The following is a 21209-nucleotide window of genomic DNA, read 5'->3' as shown; positions in this document are numbered from 1 at the left end:
GTGCATGAGAACCAACATGCAGTTATACACCTTTAGATCCTTCTTCCAAAGTATTTCCCATTTACAGGAGGTTGCTAGGGTAGCCCTGGCCAAAGGTACTGAAAAATCTACATTTCTGTCTGCAGGGGAAAAGGAACAGAACCACACGAGTGCACCAGCAATCACAGCAAGGATTGTTTTCGCTTGCTACAGCCTCCAAGAAATCCTAATGGACTTATATCTGGGCTCAGATGGGGGAAAAGAAGGGAAGTTAGAAAGAAATCTTCCCAACAGAGTTTTACGGAGCAGAAATTCCACTGAGGCTTTTGTTTATTTACTTTTAGATTGTGCTGTTGTGCCCTTTTTTCCTCATTGGTGTGGAATGACCTACCAAGCTCTCTGCTGGAAGGGCAAGTTCACCAATAGTATAAGCAAATACAAGCAAGTAACAAGAACCTATCCACACCAGTGAAAATTCTGTCTTACCTGTGGAAAAGTTTTCTATGTCATGTTTTGGCAAACATGCTAGGTACAAGGATAGTCACAGTCTGCATTTGAACTGTACAGGTTCTACAGGAAATCAAAGAATAGCTGAATAAGAAGTACTTATTTCTATTCTGTAGTATTCTATGTGAAAATTAATCTGGAAGTTGTTAATATACTGACAGCAACAAAGGGCTCAGAATAGGATGATGTCCCAAGTTCTTAGACATGCTTTGCACAATTATGTTTACTATCAGTCATCCCCATACATTGAGAAAGCTGTCTTGTATGTGTAGAGTGGATATAGTTAATACAAAAGATTTTTGAAGGTTTAATTTACTTTTTTCAAACATACAGTTTTCAGTTTGTAATGCCTCCTATTAATGTATATGATCTTATTCTGCTGTTCTCATTCAGACAAGAAACCCATTCACTTTGACAGAGTGTTCTGTTTTATATAGGAAGCGTGTTCAGAATTAATTTATCTTAAACGGTGAACAGTAATTTTGGGGAGAAATCCAGCAAGATTAATCCTATACATTTTCTTTCTCAAAAATGCTGGATTATCTTTGTGTTTTAATGTAGACCTCACCTCAAACTGTTCTTTTCTTTCTATTCAGATTTCAAAGTACTGCAGTCACTTGTGCCAGTTTCAGCAATTAAAAGTCAGCAAAGCTGTAAACTGGTAAAGACATTATACACCAAAATTTCAACTTTAAAATAAGTCCTTTCCACTGGAAGCTCACACTCAGTTTGACAATTCCTGAAATGCCATTTGGAGGTTATAATTGTTTAGTTGATCTCCACCTACGTTTCAGTAATCAAAACAGAAGCACTGAGTTTTTGACAACTACAATATAACATTAGATGTCTGTTGAAGTTAACTCTTGTAGGATTCAAAAGGGGAAAAATTACTTTTTTTTTAAGTCTTTGACAATTAAAAGTTTTTCTACAGAACAAAAATAACTCTGCTTATAATGTAACTTCCATGTTTCAGCCTCTATTTCTCCCAGCTCAAAGCACTTTATAACATTGGTCCAAATAGTTCATGCTTTATGCTTGGAAGCACTTTCATTAACTATTTATGTAGGTACAGAAAGCAAGATTTGGTCCATGATAAATAATAAATCTTCAATAGATTTAGCTGGGATCTTTACAATGAAACGTGTTTTTGCCAGAAAATCCTAATTTCTTGAAATCATAAAAGTTGATGGAACAGGTTAGTTCCAATTTATTAAATGTTTCAAAGATATTTTGGAAAGAGATTTCCAGTTGTAAAAATCTCATTTTAACATATTCAAAACAAATAACTTACATTTAGCTAAATATATCTAAAAGAACTCTCAAAAGCCATACATAATTTTGGAACACAAAAAACTTTCACTAACCTGCGCTAAAGCATCTTCTAAATTGAAGGTTACAGTAAATTTTTAAGAATTTGACTTTTTGTCCTTATAGAAACAGTCTCAAATGCTGACATTTTCCCCAGGACTCACAACTGCCCTTTGTATCAGTATTCCTTACTACTATTTACATTTTCCTGCAGAGATATAAATTAATTACTTAAGATTACAAAGTAGTTGGATTTTAGAAACAAAACCATTCTTTTTTCTGCAAAAATGCTGAACTTTTACTTCTATGAACATAAATGAATACAGCTTAATTCACAATCCAAACTGATCCATTTCCCTAAGAATCCCTGAGCCAGCCAGGATACCCCTACCAGTTTATCCAACATCGCCCAGTATGAAGAGTGTGTCTCTGATTTGGCAAAATAAATTGGACCCTCAACAAGGTGATGGGCATGGGGTAGTTGTGCTTCACCAAAACCTCCTGCAGCTCATTTAAAGGCATCAAGGGTACAAATATCTAAGATGAATTCTCTGATCAGCCCACCCACAGGTGAAACAAGAAGGGACACGTGGAGCTCCTCTCCCCTCATTTCAATCATTGGTAAGAGCTGGCCAGAGCCCGTTCTGGCTGAGCCTTCTCTAATCACAGTAAGTGCTCAGAACCTAAGAAAAGGAGCAGACTGCAGCTCAGCAAAACATCCAAGCCAAACATGGCACAGAAAGAGTATCATGGTGATGCCAAGCCCGTGCAGTTGAGAAAGGCCTGTCAGAGAAAGGAACAAGTCCCACCCTGTCCTATGTCCCCTGGATGCTGCCTCAGTCCTTCCACCTCCTGTGGGCCTGCCCAGCAAGTATTTGTGTTCCTTTCGATTCCCCACCAAATACAAGCTTCAGTTCTAGACCTGCTCTGAGACAGAGCCTCCTAGGACAGTACCAGCCACTACCAGAGATTGCCAGGATCTCCCACAGCTGCAACCCCAAAGTGATGCAGTCATTTGGGTTAAATAAATAGAAAAAGTTAATGATTCTGGACCAGAAGGGAAACAAAGATGATTTGTAACAAGGTAGTCCTTTCTACCCTGTCTTGCACAATTCCAGAACCTGACTAGCAATGTCTCATATGTGATACATATTACATATCTAAATCATAAATATTACAGTTATTTATGACAGCAAACAGAAGAACCTATTATTTGCACATAAATGGATTCTGAAAAAAAAGGGAAGAAAAAAGCCTGTACGACATTTTCTCAGAGATGGCTTAAAGAACGAGAACTTGAAGAACTTGTACTTTGTGATTTAATTTTAGCATTTATGCAGTTACAAATAACCTGAGGCACTAAAATATGCCATGGTAAGGTACCAAAAAAGCTGAGTCAGGACCAACTGCTGCCATCAAAGACCCTGAAAAGTAATCAGAACAGAGTAATCTGTCCACTGGATGTTGTTTCGGTTCTAGCTCATTTAATAGGGTGCAGGGAACCCAACAAAATCATTGACTCTGCCAAGGTAAAGTTGAGGGTTTGGCTTAAATTAACAAAGCATGCCAGCAGATATATAAACTTAACTAAACACAAAAGTCTCAATTGAGTTAGAATTTTAAAAGAGCTCAAGTAGAGAAGTTTTCATTTTATATAAAAAAGGGAGAAAAAAGTAGTGATTTTGTCATGGTGGGAGTCTCTGAGCCCCTCCTTCACAAGGGCAGCAAAGAACCTGCTGGCATTCGCTAGGAGACCACCCACAGTACCTATAGTATATTGGAAATGTCAAGAGTGAGCTGCATGTGAAAATAAAGAATATATGCCCTATTTCCTATGGAACACCTCAATATGGCATGCATAATGTCTTAAAATTTTCCACTGAAATATTGGCTGTTACCCTAGTCCAATCTGGATTGTCACTCAAATGTCAGGACAGAAAGAGAAAATGCTGGGCTGGGTTTTTTTCCCTTGCTTTTGACTTACCAATAATTTTACTGTCAGTCACCACCTTTTTCTTGCCACTAATGGTATTCCCTAAAAATCTGAGAGGTGGCATGAGCAATTCTGAGAGCATCACTCAGCCCACCCCAGGGTGGGCAAGCAGCTGAGGTCATTACACTCATGTGACCTTGTGGCAGCTGGTCCCCAGGTCGGAGTTGTCGGACTCTCAACACAGAAACTCATTTCTGGACTAGGAAAATAAGGTACTACATGCCACACTGCAATCACAATGGGATAAGGAAAGGATTCTTTAAAAAAAAAACCCAAACAAAGACAAAGAGCTGACAAGGGCACATGTGGCTGCACAAATGTAGCCAGACAGTACAATTCTTGGGCAGTCAGAATATTGCTGCTAAATAACTTCCCTCAGAAAAATCTTTGGAGAGGCAGTGGTGAGATGCTTTTATCACACATATGCACATATTAATAGTAGGTTATGCAGGACACTCCAAGAGGTGAAGCTGCAAGGCACAAATATGACATTGTTGTATAAGAAGACCTGGTTTACGTTATTTTCCAGTACAGAAAAAAACCAAACTACAAACCAAGAAAATGTGATATGCAGGTCATCTGTGTTAATTTGCTGCTCTGACTCAAACCTCTAGATTTTAACATAGAAATGCAAAGCACAACTTTCCAGCATTCCCCAGTAAGCAGCTGCTTTATGAATAACTGGAAGAAAACCTTTATGCTTGGTCACACCACCAGCAGGAGACAACTGGCTTTTCTCATGTAATACAGGGAACTGCAGCCAGTACTTCATTAAAACACAAGACACTTTGGCAGACATGGATGCTGAACATTGCTTACTGTTCACATCTGTGGGTAAATGACAGCAGGCTGAAACTGTTGCCTTCCACTAAAGAGCAAGTACATGATCCAGTGCAGTTAATCAATAAGATAATGGAATGAATCAATAGCAAAGATTTTTAGGAGGTCTTAATTAAACAAACACTTGCAGATACAAATGATGTCTTCAATCTATTGATGGTGCCAGGGTGAGGGGTTAAACATGAACAAAACCATCAACTTTATTTTACCAGCATCTATTTCTCTAAACTACCACACAGCATTTTGGCCTCTGCATTGGCCCATCACTGCAACCCTATTCATTTTTACCACCACATTACACAGGCAAATTAGCACATAAAAAAGAAAAATAAACAAACGGAAAAACTCCCTGAACAATTCAAGATGTGATGACAAAGTAGATAATTCACTGCTATTTCTTCTCTTTGAAACATGTGACTACCTAGCCAAAAGTCCTAATAAAGCCACTTTCCAGCTGCAAGGTGTACAATTAGAATAATTAAAGAATACCTAAATTGATAGACCCATTAATGCAGGAGATCTCCATGGGCCTCCTGCACAAACATGATAAGTCGATATTTTTGATTCTCCCAATGGTTCTGTGCCAGGCACTGTTTTAAAGAGACATCAATCTATGATGTCAGCATTTATCTAATGAACCTTCAAAAATCAATGTCAAGATGGCCTGCTACATGTCTGCACCCAATTTGTCCATTCCCCAAGGGACAATAGGTAAAACAAAAACATTGTGTTGCATTCTGCTATAAGGGGGGGTATTCTTTTTAACATTCTGCTGTATTGTGGGGGGGATTCTTTTTAACAGATTTCTTGGACGAAATCAAGCACAAACGAGGCAAACATTGTGTCTGAGAACCATTCATTGATAATGAAGGATATGTGTCTCTACTAGAGAGGAAGAGAAAACTAAGGGGAGAGGGGGAAAGAGGGACCGAGAGAGAATAAGAAAGACAGGGACAGAATCACCAGAATCCTGGGGTGCACTGTTGGCTCCCAACCTGCAGGTCAAGGATGCACTACAAGCTGTGGCAGCACAGTTTCTTCCCTGCCCCAGTCACTGAAAGGGTGTGTGCTCATGTTCATACTATGCTTCTCTGAGCTCGGTTTCTCACACATTTTGTCTGACATTCTAATACCACCTTCTCTCCATGGGGACACCATCCATTAGTTTTTTTGGGACTCCCTTCTGCCAGCCTTGTGAGCAAATCGACTGTCTTGTGAGTGGGTGGTCCCATCAACCCTGGCTGGAATGGGGGGAATCCTGGGTGACATCCTCAGACTAAACTGGGTGGTGAAGATCAGCAAGATGTAGGAGCAGCAATGCTGAGGTGCTGATGGGATTGCCATGGCATGTCTCTTCCAGCCTCAGTGTTCCAGGACTTGCAGGCTCTTTGGCTCTCTCAATCCTAACCCTAAACCTGAAGGCAGTTTGGCACTGGGATAGAGATCCTCACGGCCCCAGGTGGCACGGATTGAAGAGTTTTTCAGGGAAGCAGCAGGCTGCTGTGGGCAGTGGCAGGCAGGCTTGTGGAGCAGTGAAGCAGGGTACACAGAGCAGGTGCAGACAGGGAAGGCAAACAGGGACTAAGCAGGGGCTGCAGGAAGACAGAATGCAGGCAGGCAAGGACAGGAGCAAAAAGGGGATGAGCAAATAGACAAGTGAATCAAAAACTGGACTGGACCCAGTTATGACTCATTTGCCATGCCAAGGCTCCTCCCATAGTCCTATCCCTTGAGGATGACCATTGGTTAGTCAGGGGAATCGTCCCCTAGCAGCAGGAGTTTCCCCACCTCTCAGGGGAGTCACCTGCAGCTCAGTGGTGCAAGTTTTTTCTCCCCTGATGGCTGTCAGGTGAATTCTCCACAGAGTCAAGAGGAGAGCTTGCCTCCATTTTCCAAAGGGGTCCTGCTTAGAGACCATAATTTTGGCGGTCTCCACCCCCACCACACGTGCTAGCTGACCTCTACATGTGCCGTGCGTTAGGGCTCTCAGCACATGGTGTGCAGCTCCTCTGGCAAATTTCCATCTGCTGTCAGAAAATGGATTCTTAGCCCACAGTTTGAGAAATAAAATTGGACAGTGTTGAAGCATAAATAAAAATTAAATTGGCTCTTCACACATTGTAAGAGCAGTGAAAACTGCCTGTGACCACCCTACCTGGTCTTGACTGTGGTAATGGAAGGAGGGAAACTTCACCTGGCTGCAGACAAGAATAGGTTTCCAAAGACAATAGGTATTCCAATCCCTGCTATATTATATATTGAAAAACAATCGGTATTCCAAAGAGAAAAGGAAATTATGTGGCTTAAGACCCACTAAAATTGCCTTTGTCAGGCTTGCAGTACAACGACAACCAGGTGATTGTTTTTTAAATTACGATAATCAGGATTCTTAAGGATAAGATTGCCTTAGCTATTAATATAATTCTTATCCTTGTTTCCAGTAGTATATTCCTTGGCAGAATTCTTGTTTACACCTGAGAGCCAGGGTGTTCAGTCCCCTGCATTGCTATTAGCTAGGAGAGCCATTTAGCTCTGCCGAAGCAGTTCTTTTAGCTATTTTCTTGTTAGTGTTTAGACTCAACTTATCCTCACTATTCTGTCCACAAAATTCCCTGAAATGGATATTTTGACACTGTATCAGACAGAAAGTGGAAGTCTAAGTTAGCTTCTCCCTCTCTCCTGTTTGAATAATAAACTGGTCTCTCTAGTTGCTCCGAGGTAGGGCTGCCTCCAGCTTGTAACTGGAGGTGACAGGTACTCTCTAGCAGATGGGCTGTCTTGTAATCTTTTTCTTTATTCACAGCAACTCTGTCTCTTCCTTCTGTTCAGAGAATTTACTCTTGTTGGTAGCATGTAAACAGTTAGCTATGCCTTAGACAGTTCAAAGATGTTCTGTGTGGGTGAATTAGTTGTTGCAGGATGCCTGTCTGCCTTCATACACACACTTCTTTCAAACACTGCATTTTTCAGATTTCTGCCCAATTAACTGACGATGATGGAGCCCAGTCCTGAGCTCCTTGCCCAGAGGAAACCTCTCCTGAATTAAGGAAAAGCTCTCAGGAAGCAGAAAGCTGACAATCCCTCTGAAGATGCCACAGTTTCTCCACCCTAAAATGCTGCATTCCAATTATTTAGTACACTTGCAAGACATTTACATTCTTATCCAAAAACAAAGCTTGCAATTTAATTCCTTTCATAACACTTGTGTTTCTCAATGAGTTGGAATGAATTCAGGTTTTTTCACATATAAAAATTACACAGAAACCTCTCTTAAATACATGTATTCTAAACAACTAGGACAGCACTGACAAATGGGACAGCTTCTGCAAACTACTGATGTTTCATGACATGTTCACTAATATTTCATAATGGCTTTTTTCCTTGCCTGTCTGCTGTAGAAGAGCTGTTGATTTGTCTTTACTCACAAATAACACAGTGGGGCCAAGTTTTCTATTTGGTGCAATCACATGCATTTGATTTCTGATATCCTGGCACATGGGTTTTGTATTTTAATACCCCATGTAATGAAACTTCCCTCCACATAAATGCACAGTCTTGCATGTTTATGAAATGCTCCTTCTTAAATTTTTTTTTATTGCAAGTGAAGTTTTTGAATCTGCCAAATTGTACCAATCTTTACTTTTGGTACAAACCCTCATGAATCTTCCTAGGGATTCTGTTTTTAAGTGTATTTAATGTAACATGCTTCTTTTATTAAAATGAAACTCAGTTTTCAAAAACAAATATGCAAATTAATTTTAAAAGCTACTATTCAGCTCTTCAAAGTGATGTTCTATAGACATGTGAAGTTATATCAGCATGGGAACAGAGAATGTGCCATGCAATATGCACCACCAGTTAAATGTGTAATAAATCAGGAGCCATCTCAGACATTAGGGTCACAAGAGAAGAAATTTTCCTATGCTTTACAGCACCTACATTTACTCTGATTTTTTAGAAGGTTATGTCAAATTTCCAAATATTATCTAAACTTGCCATTCTGGTCTACTGTTGTTTGTTAATAAATAAATAAAAATTTAATAGATAAAAGCCACTAGACACATTATGCATGTTTGACTGGTTAACATTCTTAGGTGATATTTTAAGCTTCTCCTTCATCCTTGGGTATTTTCTAATAAAGTTCTTTTAATTTATATTTGGGATTTTCATTTCCTGGGGGATGCCACTAAAGGCCTGGGCCTCCATGGCAGTTTGGCAGGTCAACCTATTAATAAAGACTTACTTCTGTGGAAAGACTGAGTGGGACTTGGGCATAAGTCAAGTGAAATCACACATTCTTTAAAGAAACTCTTGCAGAAGGCATGTTGCACTCAACACTCATCCAGAGTAATTGCTGAATATATGATTTGCACAAAATTTCATTTTACAAATGGTAGGACATGCAGGCAACAAAATAACTCACTCTTAAATGTCTTTGTGAACCTATGCCTGAGCAATGACATATTTGTGCAAAACCAGATCAGCATTGACAGTACATCATCCCTAGTATTATGCCAGAATATCCATTAATAGCTCAGAATCCTTTAGGAAGCAGTAAGATACTCCTTCACAACCTATCAAGAACTGACTGGTCTCCATCTTTCTTGAGAGATCTTTGAAAAGCAAATCAAGACTTAAAGCCTTCTGGTGTTGCAATTTTAATAGGCTTGATTTACATTCTTGTTGAAAAGGTTGAACTAAAGCTATAGCCAGACTCAGCATGTGCACCATGGTCTCTGGAAGCATGTTATAAATGCAATCTAAAATCAATAGCAAGAAACAATTACAGCATCTGAATACCATTTGGGTGAAATAAGCTGATGCTGGTGAAGCAACCAGCAAATGTCTGTCAATACCTGTAACAAAGTGTTCCACAGCATTTGCACAAAGAGGGGTTGAGTAAATATCAATAAAGCAACTCTCACTACAAACAGTAAAAATGATAAAATCAATATTATAAAATAAAATAGTTAGCACACAGATGAACACTGTGATGTAGACAGTGCTGTGTTAGGAGTGCTGCTAAGTTCCTGCATCTCACTAAAGGAGCAGACAGTGACTGCATTTTTCCAGTGCTCTGATTAATCAAGAAATCAAAGTATACAACAAATGGTGTGCAAACATTAGGCCACAGGCATTCACATGAAAATGTATTTATGTCCTACAGCAGGACATATCAAGTGCACCTGCTAGTCCTGTGCACTGTGAAGAATCCATCTAACTAGTCCTCAACATGCTGCTGCTCTGCTACTTTGTCTGCTTAATGGGAAGACCCTCAAGGACTTCACATTTGTCCATAGAAAAGGCTTGAGTAAGAAAAAATAACCCATTATTGCAAAATATTTACATTAGAGCATCAAATCCCAGTAAATTCTTTAAAAACCCAGAAACCAAAAGGGTAAAACTGCAAGTGACAGCCCATGTGCAAGATGCTGTCTGTAGCTCTGACCTGCATTTAAAACAGGGCTGCCTAGCCTTTAGAGCACCTAAAGTTGGCTCTGTTGTTTGCATTTCATAGAAACTACTTTTGAAAGTAAACAAGAACCTTTAGTGAATTATTTAGCATACAAATAAACCAGCAAAGAAGCCTAAGTAGGCCAATATGAACTAACTCGATTGAAATATTCATCTGTAAATAACTTTTCAATCTGCTGCTTTCACGTACAAATACTACATGGAACATTAGACACAACTAGCTTCTAGGGATATTTAGGCTCACTGGAGAGCAATTTTTATGTCTACTGGCATCTGTGGGTAGTGATATGGACTGACTGTTAATATAACCAACATAAAATTTATGTGAACACTCACTGCAATAGCAACACACTGTCAGACAGCTGGTGGTTGATGCGTAGCACATGCGGATTTTATATGCACTGTGTAAACTAACCTTTGCAGAAAAGATTTAGCAGGTTTATTAGTTTAGGAAATCGCTATAATTAAGGATAATTCATAATGGCCGCTTATCCATTCTACAGCAATAGCTGCTTTAATTTAGACTCTGTTTCTTTGAGCCATAAATAAGTGTGCTGATATCTTCTGCACAGATGTGGCATTCAACCTGTTCAAGTTGGTTGAGTTCTGTTTGTGTTTTAATGTAAAAAACAGTAGATAAGCTCATAAAAGGCACTTTCATTGAAATAAATTAGCAAAAAATGCAGCTTGAAAGTTTTGAAACTCTACTAGTCGCTCCTTTTAGGGAGCAGAGGGTAAAACTCAGAAATTTTTCACAAGAAAAAGCAAACTAGATGGTCAGAGATCTGACCTGAGACAGAATACCAGATTTGCATAATTAATCATTGGAAAAAGAGATATGTCTGTGACCTACGTGTATTATTTACAATCTATTCAGTTTGTAATGGAGGGTTTGACCTCTGTGAGCCCTTCTCATAATACTGTGACTTTCCTGCTTCTGTGCACAACTCCAGCCTTCTCTGCAGTAGGACACGTGTGGTGTTTCCTAACTTCAGTTCCCACTAAAAAGTCCTGCAAAACTATTCCTTGTGTCCACATTGCTTATTTAGTGGAGAGCACTTTTCCTGAATTGTCAGCCATCCCACGTCCTACTGGCTTGGAAGCACCATGGGTCTCTCTGACCAAATCCCCACAAATCCAGCTTTCCTTTCATTCCCTGCCTTTGGACACAGGCATTCTTAGTAGAAACACTTTACAGATAACTCCTTTACTAATCAGGAACTATTGTAAGGCCCACAGTAACCACAAAGGCCTATAGTAGACAACTTATCAAATTTGTTGATTTTACAAAAAAAAAATAAAAAATCTGCTACACTTGTCACTTGTGACCCCCATTGGTATCATCTTTAGACAATGACTATAGACCCACCCAAATAAAAATTATGATCTGAGGTGTTTCTCAGAAAATACTTAAGATGTTTGGTAAAGGAGTTTCAAGTATCAAATGATTGTCAAGTTTAGAAACACACAATCCAGATTCTCCTGATTCCAATTTATGTTTCCTCCTTTCTGGAAGAACCCTAGATTGGCATGGACAGTAAAGAATTTGGATACTGAGCTTTGCAGCACATGACTAAACACAGTGGCTCAAGGTATCATTTCCTTGTGTATGAAAGGCAAAAATGTGGAGTGCTGTTGATATTAGCAGAGTGCTATGAAAACTATCTAGCCTTCTAAGTCTCCTGCCACAAAATTACTAACACATTGCCTTTCCAGGGAGAGTGCAACCTACAATTTTTTCCATTTAGATTTCATAGTAACCTTGAAAATGACATTAAATGACATAAATTCACATAGTGTCATGGCAGTCAGCAGAGCACAGTAAGCATGCCCTACATGGGATCAAGTCAGTCAAAGATGAGATGCTTATTCTGGGTTGTACTGCTTTCCCATCAGCTCAGTTTACACTGTGCCTGAAGAATGTGTACCAGCCAAAGCACTGGACCTAGGAGTTTAGCATGGATCTTTGCTAAAAAGAAGATATACCTTTTTTTAAAAGAAGAAAATACAAAAGTGTATGTAGTCTGCTTGCAATCACCAAGAAAATACAGAATAATCAGAGTTAACAAAGGGAGAGGTAGCAATCACCACACATACTGAATTTCAGGTTATCTAAGCCTACCATTTTCAATCTCTTGATGACAAATGACCACACCATTCTACTCATTTCCAATCCAGCCTGAAGAGGTATTCATTGTGAGATTCAGACTTGGCTAAGCAATATGTTTCCCATCCATTGAATTATTACATTAAATTTTTTCATGAGTGTATGAAATACAGTATAATAAAAAGTCTTCCAATACCTTCTGCAAATCCATGAGGCAGTAAAGCACAACTACTGCTTTAACACCATTCAAAACATAAACACTGCTGTGATTATGTACCTTCTGGGTAGAGGCACTACAAAAAGAAAACATAAAACAAACTTTTTTTTTAAGGAATTCTTAGGCAGGAACAGGAAACAACTGTATTTTCCTCACCCAAATCAGAGCTAAGATTAGAATGGAAACGGGAGAGATGATCTCCAAAGTTAGAAGTTTTGCTGTCAATGCAAGACACCTTTTGGCAGTATTCTCTTGCTCTCTGGGTTCTGACTAACATGTTTCAAATGAGATAAAAGCTCCTGCATTAGCATTCAGCTCAACCAACAAGAGCAATTGACTATAGAATGGAATTGCTTTGCCAATGGCATATTGCACATAAGCTGAGTGAAATGGCAAATCTCTGTGCCAGAGGAAATTTTGAAATTTCCATTGCCTCTTTATATACTGCATTTATTTTATCAAATAATGGCCAAATAATTCCAAATTACAAAACTCAATCTGATTCCTAGAACGGAGCTGAAACACTTGGTTTTTAGTCAGCAGAAGACTGGGCTGTTCTCTTTGTGGTGATGTTCAGCTCGATGGGACTTGTGGCAGGTGAGCCTGACGCTCACGTTCACGCTATAGCTGACATCCCTTGTGGGATGAGTTGACATCTCCCATCATTTATTCAGCAGTCATTTAACTCCTACAGGCCATTACACAGCTTCATCTTACAAAGTCCAAAAACCATCAAAGATATAATATTTTTGCCAAGAAGCTGAACAAACTGAACAAAGTTCAGGAGAGTTTGATCTACCCTTCTATAAGGCAATTGAAGTGCCACAAAAATAATTTTTTTTTTGAACAATCAAAAATTTGAACTTTAGAGCAAACTCAAAAATTAAACAGATTTTGTTTTAATGAAACAGATACATTTACCATGGGAAGCTTTAGCTTTGGAAAAAATTGCACTTTTCAGTGAAGAAGTATTTGACCTAAATTTTGATTAGCTCAAATGATTGTGACTCAGCAAAAATTTGGTAAAATGGGAAGTTAGATACTGCTGTGCTAATTTTTATCACAAAAATTTCAGAGTATTATTGCTGCATCTTTATTAAATAATTCCTATTCTTGAATAATATATGAATCTTGATTTCTTTAAAAAGGATTTACTGTTCAAGATTGCAATGGAAATATAAACCTTACCTTCTCAAAAACAGAAGCTGAAAATGTATTAGAAATGGTGTTAAAGAAGCTGAAAATACATATCTGGAGGTCAGGCTGGGCCTGAACAGGGAGGATGACACCATATCAGCAACAGCTGTGAGATAGACTAACGTCTGTTTAACCCAAATTTATAAATTCCTTTTTCTCCTGAGACATTCCTTACAGTAAAACTCTTTTCTAGGTACTCAAAGTTGCTTAACAACTAGAAAAAAAGTCTTACACTAGGCTAAAGTGGCTACACATGATTCTTAACAAAGGCAACACTTGTTATAGCCTTGGACAAGAAGGAAGCATGCAAAGAAAAAGAACCACTTGTCCAGGCTGGTAGTGCCCAGGAGAAGACCTGCAAGCCATGGAAGGCTTGTCTGAACAGGTACTCTACCACAGGGGGTGGGCAAGAGGAAAGAAAAGAACAACAGAAACATAAAAGGATAAAACAGTGCAGGAATGTAAAGGATAAGATCCAGTGGGGTAGAGATATTTTGACTTAAGCCTAAAAAGCATTCTGTGATGAGGAACTCCAGATGGGGCAGGGGGCAAGGGAGAAAATAGGTTTTTCCATTTTGGTTTATTAGGTTTATTTTATCTGTGCTTCAAATAAAATATAGCAATGAAGAAGCCAAGTAAGTGTTTGCTAAATTGTTTGAAAGTGCTGATAATGATGGCCAGTGTATCTTACTGCATGAAAGCTCATTATGTGACTTACACTACTGGGCCTGATTCCCGAGCTAACCCAAACCCTTATTCTGCAGGGTCTCCAAAGGAGGGCATTATCAAGAGAACAAAACACTCAAGCCAGAGCTACTCAAGAAAAGGGTGACTGGAGGAAAGTCAGCACTGATCATGTGCTGAGGAGGCCAGATGCACCAAACCCACCCCATCTAGCTCAAACCATCCAGGCAGCCTGTGCCCAACACTATGCCAAAGAGGCAAAGAATAAGAAAGAAACTGATAATGCATGAATGAAATGGTTCAGTGGAAGATGTGCATGTGATGTGTGGAAGTGCTCAGCAAGGAGGTGAGGGCTGGCACTCGGGACTGAGCGTCAGAGCCATCGCAGCCTGCTGAGCTCTGCACAGGACTGAAGGCAGCAGGCACCACCCCAGAGCTCTGCAGACTCTGCTCAAAGCTGCCAGCTCGGAAGGAACTGAGGACACAACGAGGAACTTGCAGATCGGAAGGAAAAAAGAAAACACATGGAAAAAGAAATAATCCTGAGCATGTGGGGTGTAAGGAAATGTATGGTTGACAGGTTTTTTTAGTCCCTCTTCCAGGGATCAAAATTACTTCAGAGACTGCGTACGAAGGGAAGTTCCTTAAACGTGGAAACCAGTGGCCAGACTGAGAAGAAAAGGAGAAAAGCAGAGATTATAAAGTAAACAAAATAGAAACTCAAGCACATAATCTGTCTCTGGTTGTAACTCACTTCTTTCCTGAGAAATAAACTTCAAATTATCAAAGATGAATAATGAAAGAAATCACAAAAGAATGACTGAATTCAGAAGTGGTCTTCAAGGTTAGATTACATCCCTTTGTTTTAAACAAACAAACCAAAAAAACAATAAAACTACCATTAGCTTTTTATAATTTATTTTTTAAACTGCAAATCACTTGTTTTTTTGGTTTTTTTACAAAAAGAAATGTATTTGAAGTAGGAGTTAGCATGGTTTTGAACATAACAAACAGCAAATAGTCTGGCAGTGATATTTAGCACTTATGGTTGACTGCAAAAGCTAAAGTACAGTATTTTTAAAAGCAGAATGTATTTCTTAAGTCACAAGTTTCTTCATTGGATTTGCAGATGGGGACCTCTATTGGTATAAAATAATTACTAAAAAAATGACACGTGGAAACAGACCCATTGGCACCCCCAAAAATCACACTGGCCAAAGTCTCATTTTTCATTACGCCAACGTTAACATATACCCATTTCAATTAAAATCGCAGGAATTAGCCCAATCAAACGCAGTTAATGTAAGAATTTGATCCAATTGTGAAAGACATCAAGTATTCTTAGGAAAAAAAAGCTACAAAGAAGAACTAATATGCTTTGAAGTTAACCTTCTCATACTTACGCCTGGGGGCCCTTCTGTGCATGTGCCTTATGTGTATTTTTACTACAAGCTCCGTGTAACCACGCAGCGTTCCGGCTTTGGACTGACATATCTCTGTGTTGGGCAGGATTTTCAATCCTTCATGACTATCTATTTGTCACTGCAGGTGAGTGGTAGCACTCAGGCTGATCCCCAGCCACTTTCACAGTTACTTATCTGTCTTTATGGATTCTTCCTGTGTGTCAAGTTGGTGCATAACAGCATTACTGTCAGGGTGACAAAATTGTCCCCAGAGTGTCACAAATGACTCCCCGGCCTTATGGCTGCAAGCAGGCAGTAACACATCGACACTGCCTTCCTCAGCTCATCTTTCTCCAGCCCTGCCACTCGCCTCTTATTCTGCACACACATTCCCCTCCCCAGATGTAAACCTGAGCTAAAAATCAAGACAATTCTAATTTTGGTACTTAAAAATTACCACCAAAAAAAAAAAAAAAAAAAAAAGAGAGCAGAGTTTGCTTTCAGGGTGTAATATGTTTCTCTGAAAAGTCTGTTCATTTGCCTTATTAAATAATAGACTTTTGGGGGAAGAATACGATGCAGAATTCCTGTTTTCTAAATGCGGAAATCATGATTACAAATTCAAAATAGTGGCTAAAAATCTGTACACACTGATTTTTGCTGAATTCTATATGCCATCCATGCTATTAATTTTTTCATGTGTTTTTGTATCAATGAAAGCCTGGGGTTTTTTTCCTATAATTCTGTTGCATTTTTTACTTAAATGCATTCTGCATGCAATAACAGCTATTTTAAAATGTGTTTTCCAGTTTAACATTGGGTGCTTATCTGTGATGAATTTAAAATCTCATTTGACAAGTGCTGGTTTAAAAACTTGTCCCCCCACCCCATAATGTAAAATCATTCGAAGGAGAAAAAAAAAAAAAAATCCATCAAGTTAAAACAGTTTATATATGATTTGAAGAAGGCTGAGAATCTTGATAAATACAGATTAAAAAAAAAAAAAAAGCTACAGCAGCAAAGCTTGTTCAAAAATCTAAAAATGATTTTATGGTCACATAGTCCAATCTAAGATTTTGGTGATTCTTACATGAACTGTGTTTTATGTAAATAAGCTGTGCTTTAAGTCCACTGCACTTCAGTTCTTCAAAACACTCTCAAGGTAACTGTTTACAGGCACTGACAGTGGACAGGACTCTGTCCTCTGTGAAGGAGAGTCCTCGTGTTTTTGTCCCTTCATCACTTTGCTGTATCAGCTCATCTCTCTGTGCCTCAGTTTCCCCAGCTGTCAACTGAATGTGACACTAAATTTTCCTATAAAAATGCCAAAAAAACTGCGGAGTAGTGAAACTAGTCAACATTAGAAGTACACTGAGATAAAACAAAAGCCTTTTTTTAGGAAGATAAACATTTAAAGAACGACTCAGGGTGTGTGTGTGTGTGTGTGAAACGCATGGCCAGGCACTGCTGCCTTGAGAAATGCAGCTGGACCAAGGGCAGCTGACCCTCGCTGACACTGGCACAGCCGAGGACAGCAGAGCTCCCACTAACACGTGTTTGGCTGTCCGTGCACACCCTCCCCACCCCTCGGACCACTTGTCCTTCACCTGACAAACACTCATTGTCTGAGTTCTCAGATAGGTTCAATATGATTTCTGACACTGGAAAAACAAAGCTAAAAGCAATTTAGAAATACCTGCCCATGAAGTCAAAAGGCAAAATATCTAAAGCTTCTCCTGGAATCTCTGACCTCAGAGGCTGACATGGTTTGATGGGAAATTTAATGTAATAGTCTGAGAAAGCCAAAAGGCCTATTGTCAGCAATGAAGTCTGAAAGTTAGCAGAATTAATATAACTGTACAATGGAAGTGCCCTCGAGGGACAAGGCTGCAGAACCAGGGCAGAGGGAAAAATGACTTTTGAAGTCATTTCACTATGACATTCTGTCATCACCGCTAAACGGAAATAAAAAATCATCTGAATCACCACATGCCTCAGTGTGTGTCCCTTCCTTATCTAATATAAAGTAATAACACTGACGTCCTGTGCCCCACCTAAGCTGGGAAGGGGGTCTGCAGGGACTCCGGCAGCTCCATTTTGAATTGCTAAATGCAATAAGAATAAATGCAAGTGGGAGTCTGTTTAGCAGAGAATGATGTCTGGTCTGTAGCCCATCAAAGCCCAATAAATCTCAATGCTTCAACAAGAGATGAAAATGGTTATCTCATCATTTCAGTGCCAGGGTGAAATTTTCTCTAAGCCAGAGTATTTTTAAAGATGATTTATGTCTGGGAAGGGTAGTTGTTTAACAAAATGGCAGATAATGATAAATAGAAAGCAAATAGAAACAGCAGCAAGGGAGTGGTTCTTAGTTGCAGCAGCGGAATAAACAATATACTTACATAAAGTATATGTCACATATAAGTGCCATTATTCTAAATCCTATGAGTTATATGTTACTTGGAACATCACATAAAAGAGCTGGTAATATGATTTACAGGATAGGAACTTTAACACGTATGCAAGGCAAATAAGTATCAAAATTCTTCTTTCTGTTACATTTCTGATAATCCCACTTCACTGAAATTATGGTGGATTTACAACTGTATAATAAACAAGAAGTGTCTATGTGTTCACTGGGTTTAATACATTATTATATTAAAAGGAGAAGGATCAGAAGATGGGCTAATTTTGATATTAAAAATTTATTTTTAACCACAATACCATATTGTGTGTGGGCTAAAATACAAATACTTTTACAGAAAAAGGAATGGCTGGTACATACGCTGTCTGGACATGTTTTTAATAAAGTCATCTGGAAACAAAACTTTTTTTTCCCTTAAGATTTGGATGACATGATAAAACAAATATTCATGGAGTTAATGATGAGAAGAAAATGCAGCACAAAGCAAACTGCCTGTTTGAGTTTTTTGAATTAGAGATACTGCAAACAATGTCAAATTGGAGATGGAGATTTGAGGTCAGGGTGCTCGGTTTCAGTTTCTTTTTCTGCATTTTTCCTGTGGCTGTACACAAAGAAAAAAAAAATCTAATTACAGTTTTAAATGCCCAAAATGCCATGTCCACCAAAAGCCCGATGCTCATTAGTACTAGTAATTAACTTTACAACTGTCAACACAAACACCACACAGGCTGACAGATAGATAGTAGCTCTGAGGGTGCTAATAAATCCGGAAATAACAACTTGACACGCAGATGCACAAAAGGATGCAGGTGATAAAGAAATGTTGACATCAAATCTAATTATCTTCGAAACGGCCAAGTACTGCACAATCCCCAGTAATGCACTGTTATTGCTGGTGATGAGCCCCACTGGAACGGCTCTTAACCACAGCCTACAACGCAGCTTTTACAGCCCCTTGTCATATCTAGTGAGGACAATATCAAAAAGGAAATTATGAGTGTCATGACCCCTCCAAGTCAAAAATCTAGTGATGAATATAGGCTCAGCAAGGCATAGCAGATTACCCCCTTACGAGTTTTAAAGCCGGGATGATATATGACATTTTTATCAGGCACTTTCTCAGGAATGTCACCAAGAGGGAAAATAAAGGCCCTGAAAAGAGACGACTAGGTGAATTATGCAACTGTAATTGCCGATCATAACCTGATATGAGCTGAAATTGCTCTGTTTTCATATTGAGATAGCATAAAATTGTCGGGAAATGCAATGGCTCCTTAATGTGGCCTAGATGAGTCTAATATTCTGATCATTTTTCACTCAGCTGCTAGGTAAATAGTGCTTCTTTAACACAACCACCGTGGCCCAGGGCAATCTGGGGGCCCAATTTTACACTTGAATTGAGAAAATATGTGTAAACTACAATTTTTCATATTTTCTGCATACATAAGAAGATGAAACATCTTTATCATGTGTATTGTCTGGCTGAGCTTATACAAAATATTAGTTTATCTCTCCTACTTTGGTTTATTCCATAAGCAAAACACATAGATCTAAAGGACAGGCAATATTCTATATACAAAATAGGTCCATCTTTTATGCAGCCTCGTATGAAGAATTCTACCATTTTTGTTTTTTAAAAGCTGGCAATTAGCAAGTGTAGATTTTGTCAAATAAATTAAAATATTCTAAAATGCTCACACTTTTCTGCAAATTGGCGTTTAAAAAAAAATGAATATAAAAGGCCACAGAAATATTTATCTGTACAACATGAGATACTAGTTTAAACAATAACCTCTAGGAGAAAAGGAAGGTGAAGGGCATTTCTTTATTACCATGCTATAAGATAAATTTATTTTATCATAAATCTGCTGCATTAAGTGGTTCATAAAACAGATTTGCTTAAAAATCAAATCTGAGTTAAAATAAAAAACCCTCAAATCAACCACAAAACCCAATGAAACAAAAAGCATGCTACTACCCATTCTCAGATAATAATCAGCAATAATACCTGGGGCAGAAAGGTCATAAACCATACTTCCAAGACAGGAATAATTCATTGTACTACTATGTGTTTAAGAATTAGTTTGATAGAGTCACTATCTAGACCGTGAGATATTGTCTATCAATCTGACCTTCTAAAAATGAGCCCAAAGACTCCCACTTAGATCAAAACCTCTGCTTTTATGATAAGCACTGTCTTTCCTACGATGAATTTTAGGACCAGGCTTATGATGAGTGCAGCACCATTTGCAAAATACAAAAGTGAAGCAATATAAGAAAAAAGGTCTTTCTAAATTTCTGGTCATATTTTTTCTGCAAAGGAACTGAAAAAAAGCGACCCCGTTTTGCCCGCTTGCTTAAGAGTCAGTTCAGAAATAAACAAGTACAAAGGAGGTTAAAAGATTGAAATTTCTTTATTTGCATTTATGTTATCTGTTCTTAGTTCCTATATATCCACCTTATCGAGGTGCTCCAACACTAATTGCAAAGCAGCACTGACTAGCAGCAATAACCAGCACTTGGAAAAATCCTGAGTGATGCTGGTGACTGCAGATAAGAGCCTCTTAACAAACTTGGGTGTATCTGCATCAACTTCCTTCCTACTCCCTTCTACATTTTATGCCTCCTAAAGGCTGATATTTTGTACCAAATATCCCAGCAAAGTGATACCTCACTCTACAGAGAGGCTTCAAGCACTGATGATTTCCAAAGGCTTCAGGGTGTGGGATATACGGAACTGGAAATAACGCTGAACACTGTGATACTTCAGTAATCACACAAGTCTTTGTAAAATATTTGACTGGAAACCAGAAGAGGATTGAAATATAGTTCCTAGCAATTAATACTGTGTGATCCTAAATGTAGAGTTGTTCAGATCTCAAAAGAATTTAAAACTGTAGACCCATCCATATTTATTACATTACCACTAACCCTATTATGAACAGTCTTTATGTAATTAACATACCAGCAGGGAATTTAAGAGGTACTTGGCATTAATTTTCAATCCCTATTCTCCATGAATTTGGTACTCAATTGTAGTGATAAATAGAAGACACATGGTTATGATTACGCAT

The 21209-nt window shown here is 38.6% G+C and overlaps 1 protein-coding gene across 4 annotated transcripts in view; it reads right to left on the bottom strand.

The window, feature by feature from the left end:
• The window catches only part of FTO (FTO alpha-ketoglutarate dependent dioxygenase), a 227547-nt gene that overhangs the window by 30762 nt on the left and 175576 nt on the right, over positions 1 to 21209 (bottom strand). The window contains exon 9 of one of the 4 annotated variants that reach the window (XM_058845638.1): positions 18587 to 18736. The exons of the other annotated variants lie outside the window; for them this stretch is intronic. Within the exon in view, the coding sequence (XP_058701621.1) occupies positions 18667 to 18736 (70 nt within the window). The 3' untranslated portion in view covers positions 18587 to 18666. Of the gene's footprint in view, positions 1 to 18586; positions 18737 to 21209 lie in introns of those variants that run through there. 4 annotated transcript variants of the gene reach the window in all.

This window comes from Poecile atricapillus, chromosome 10 (assembly GCF_030490865.1).
Source record: "Poecile atricapillus isolate bPoeAtr1 chromosome 10, bPoeAtr1.hap1, whole genome shotgun sequence".
Classification (NCBI taxonomy): domain Eukaryota; kingdom Metazoa; phylum Chordata; class Aves; order Passeriformes; family Paridae; genus Poecile; species Poecile atricapillus.
The sequence above is the reverse complement of the archived record's forward strand: the minus strand, read 5'-3'. Positions and strand labels throughout refer to the sequence as shown.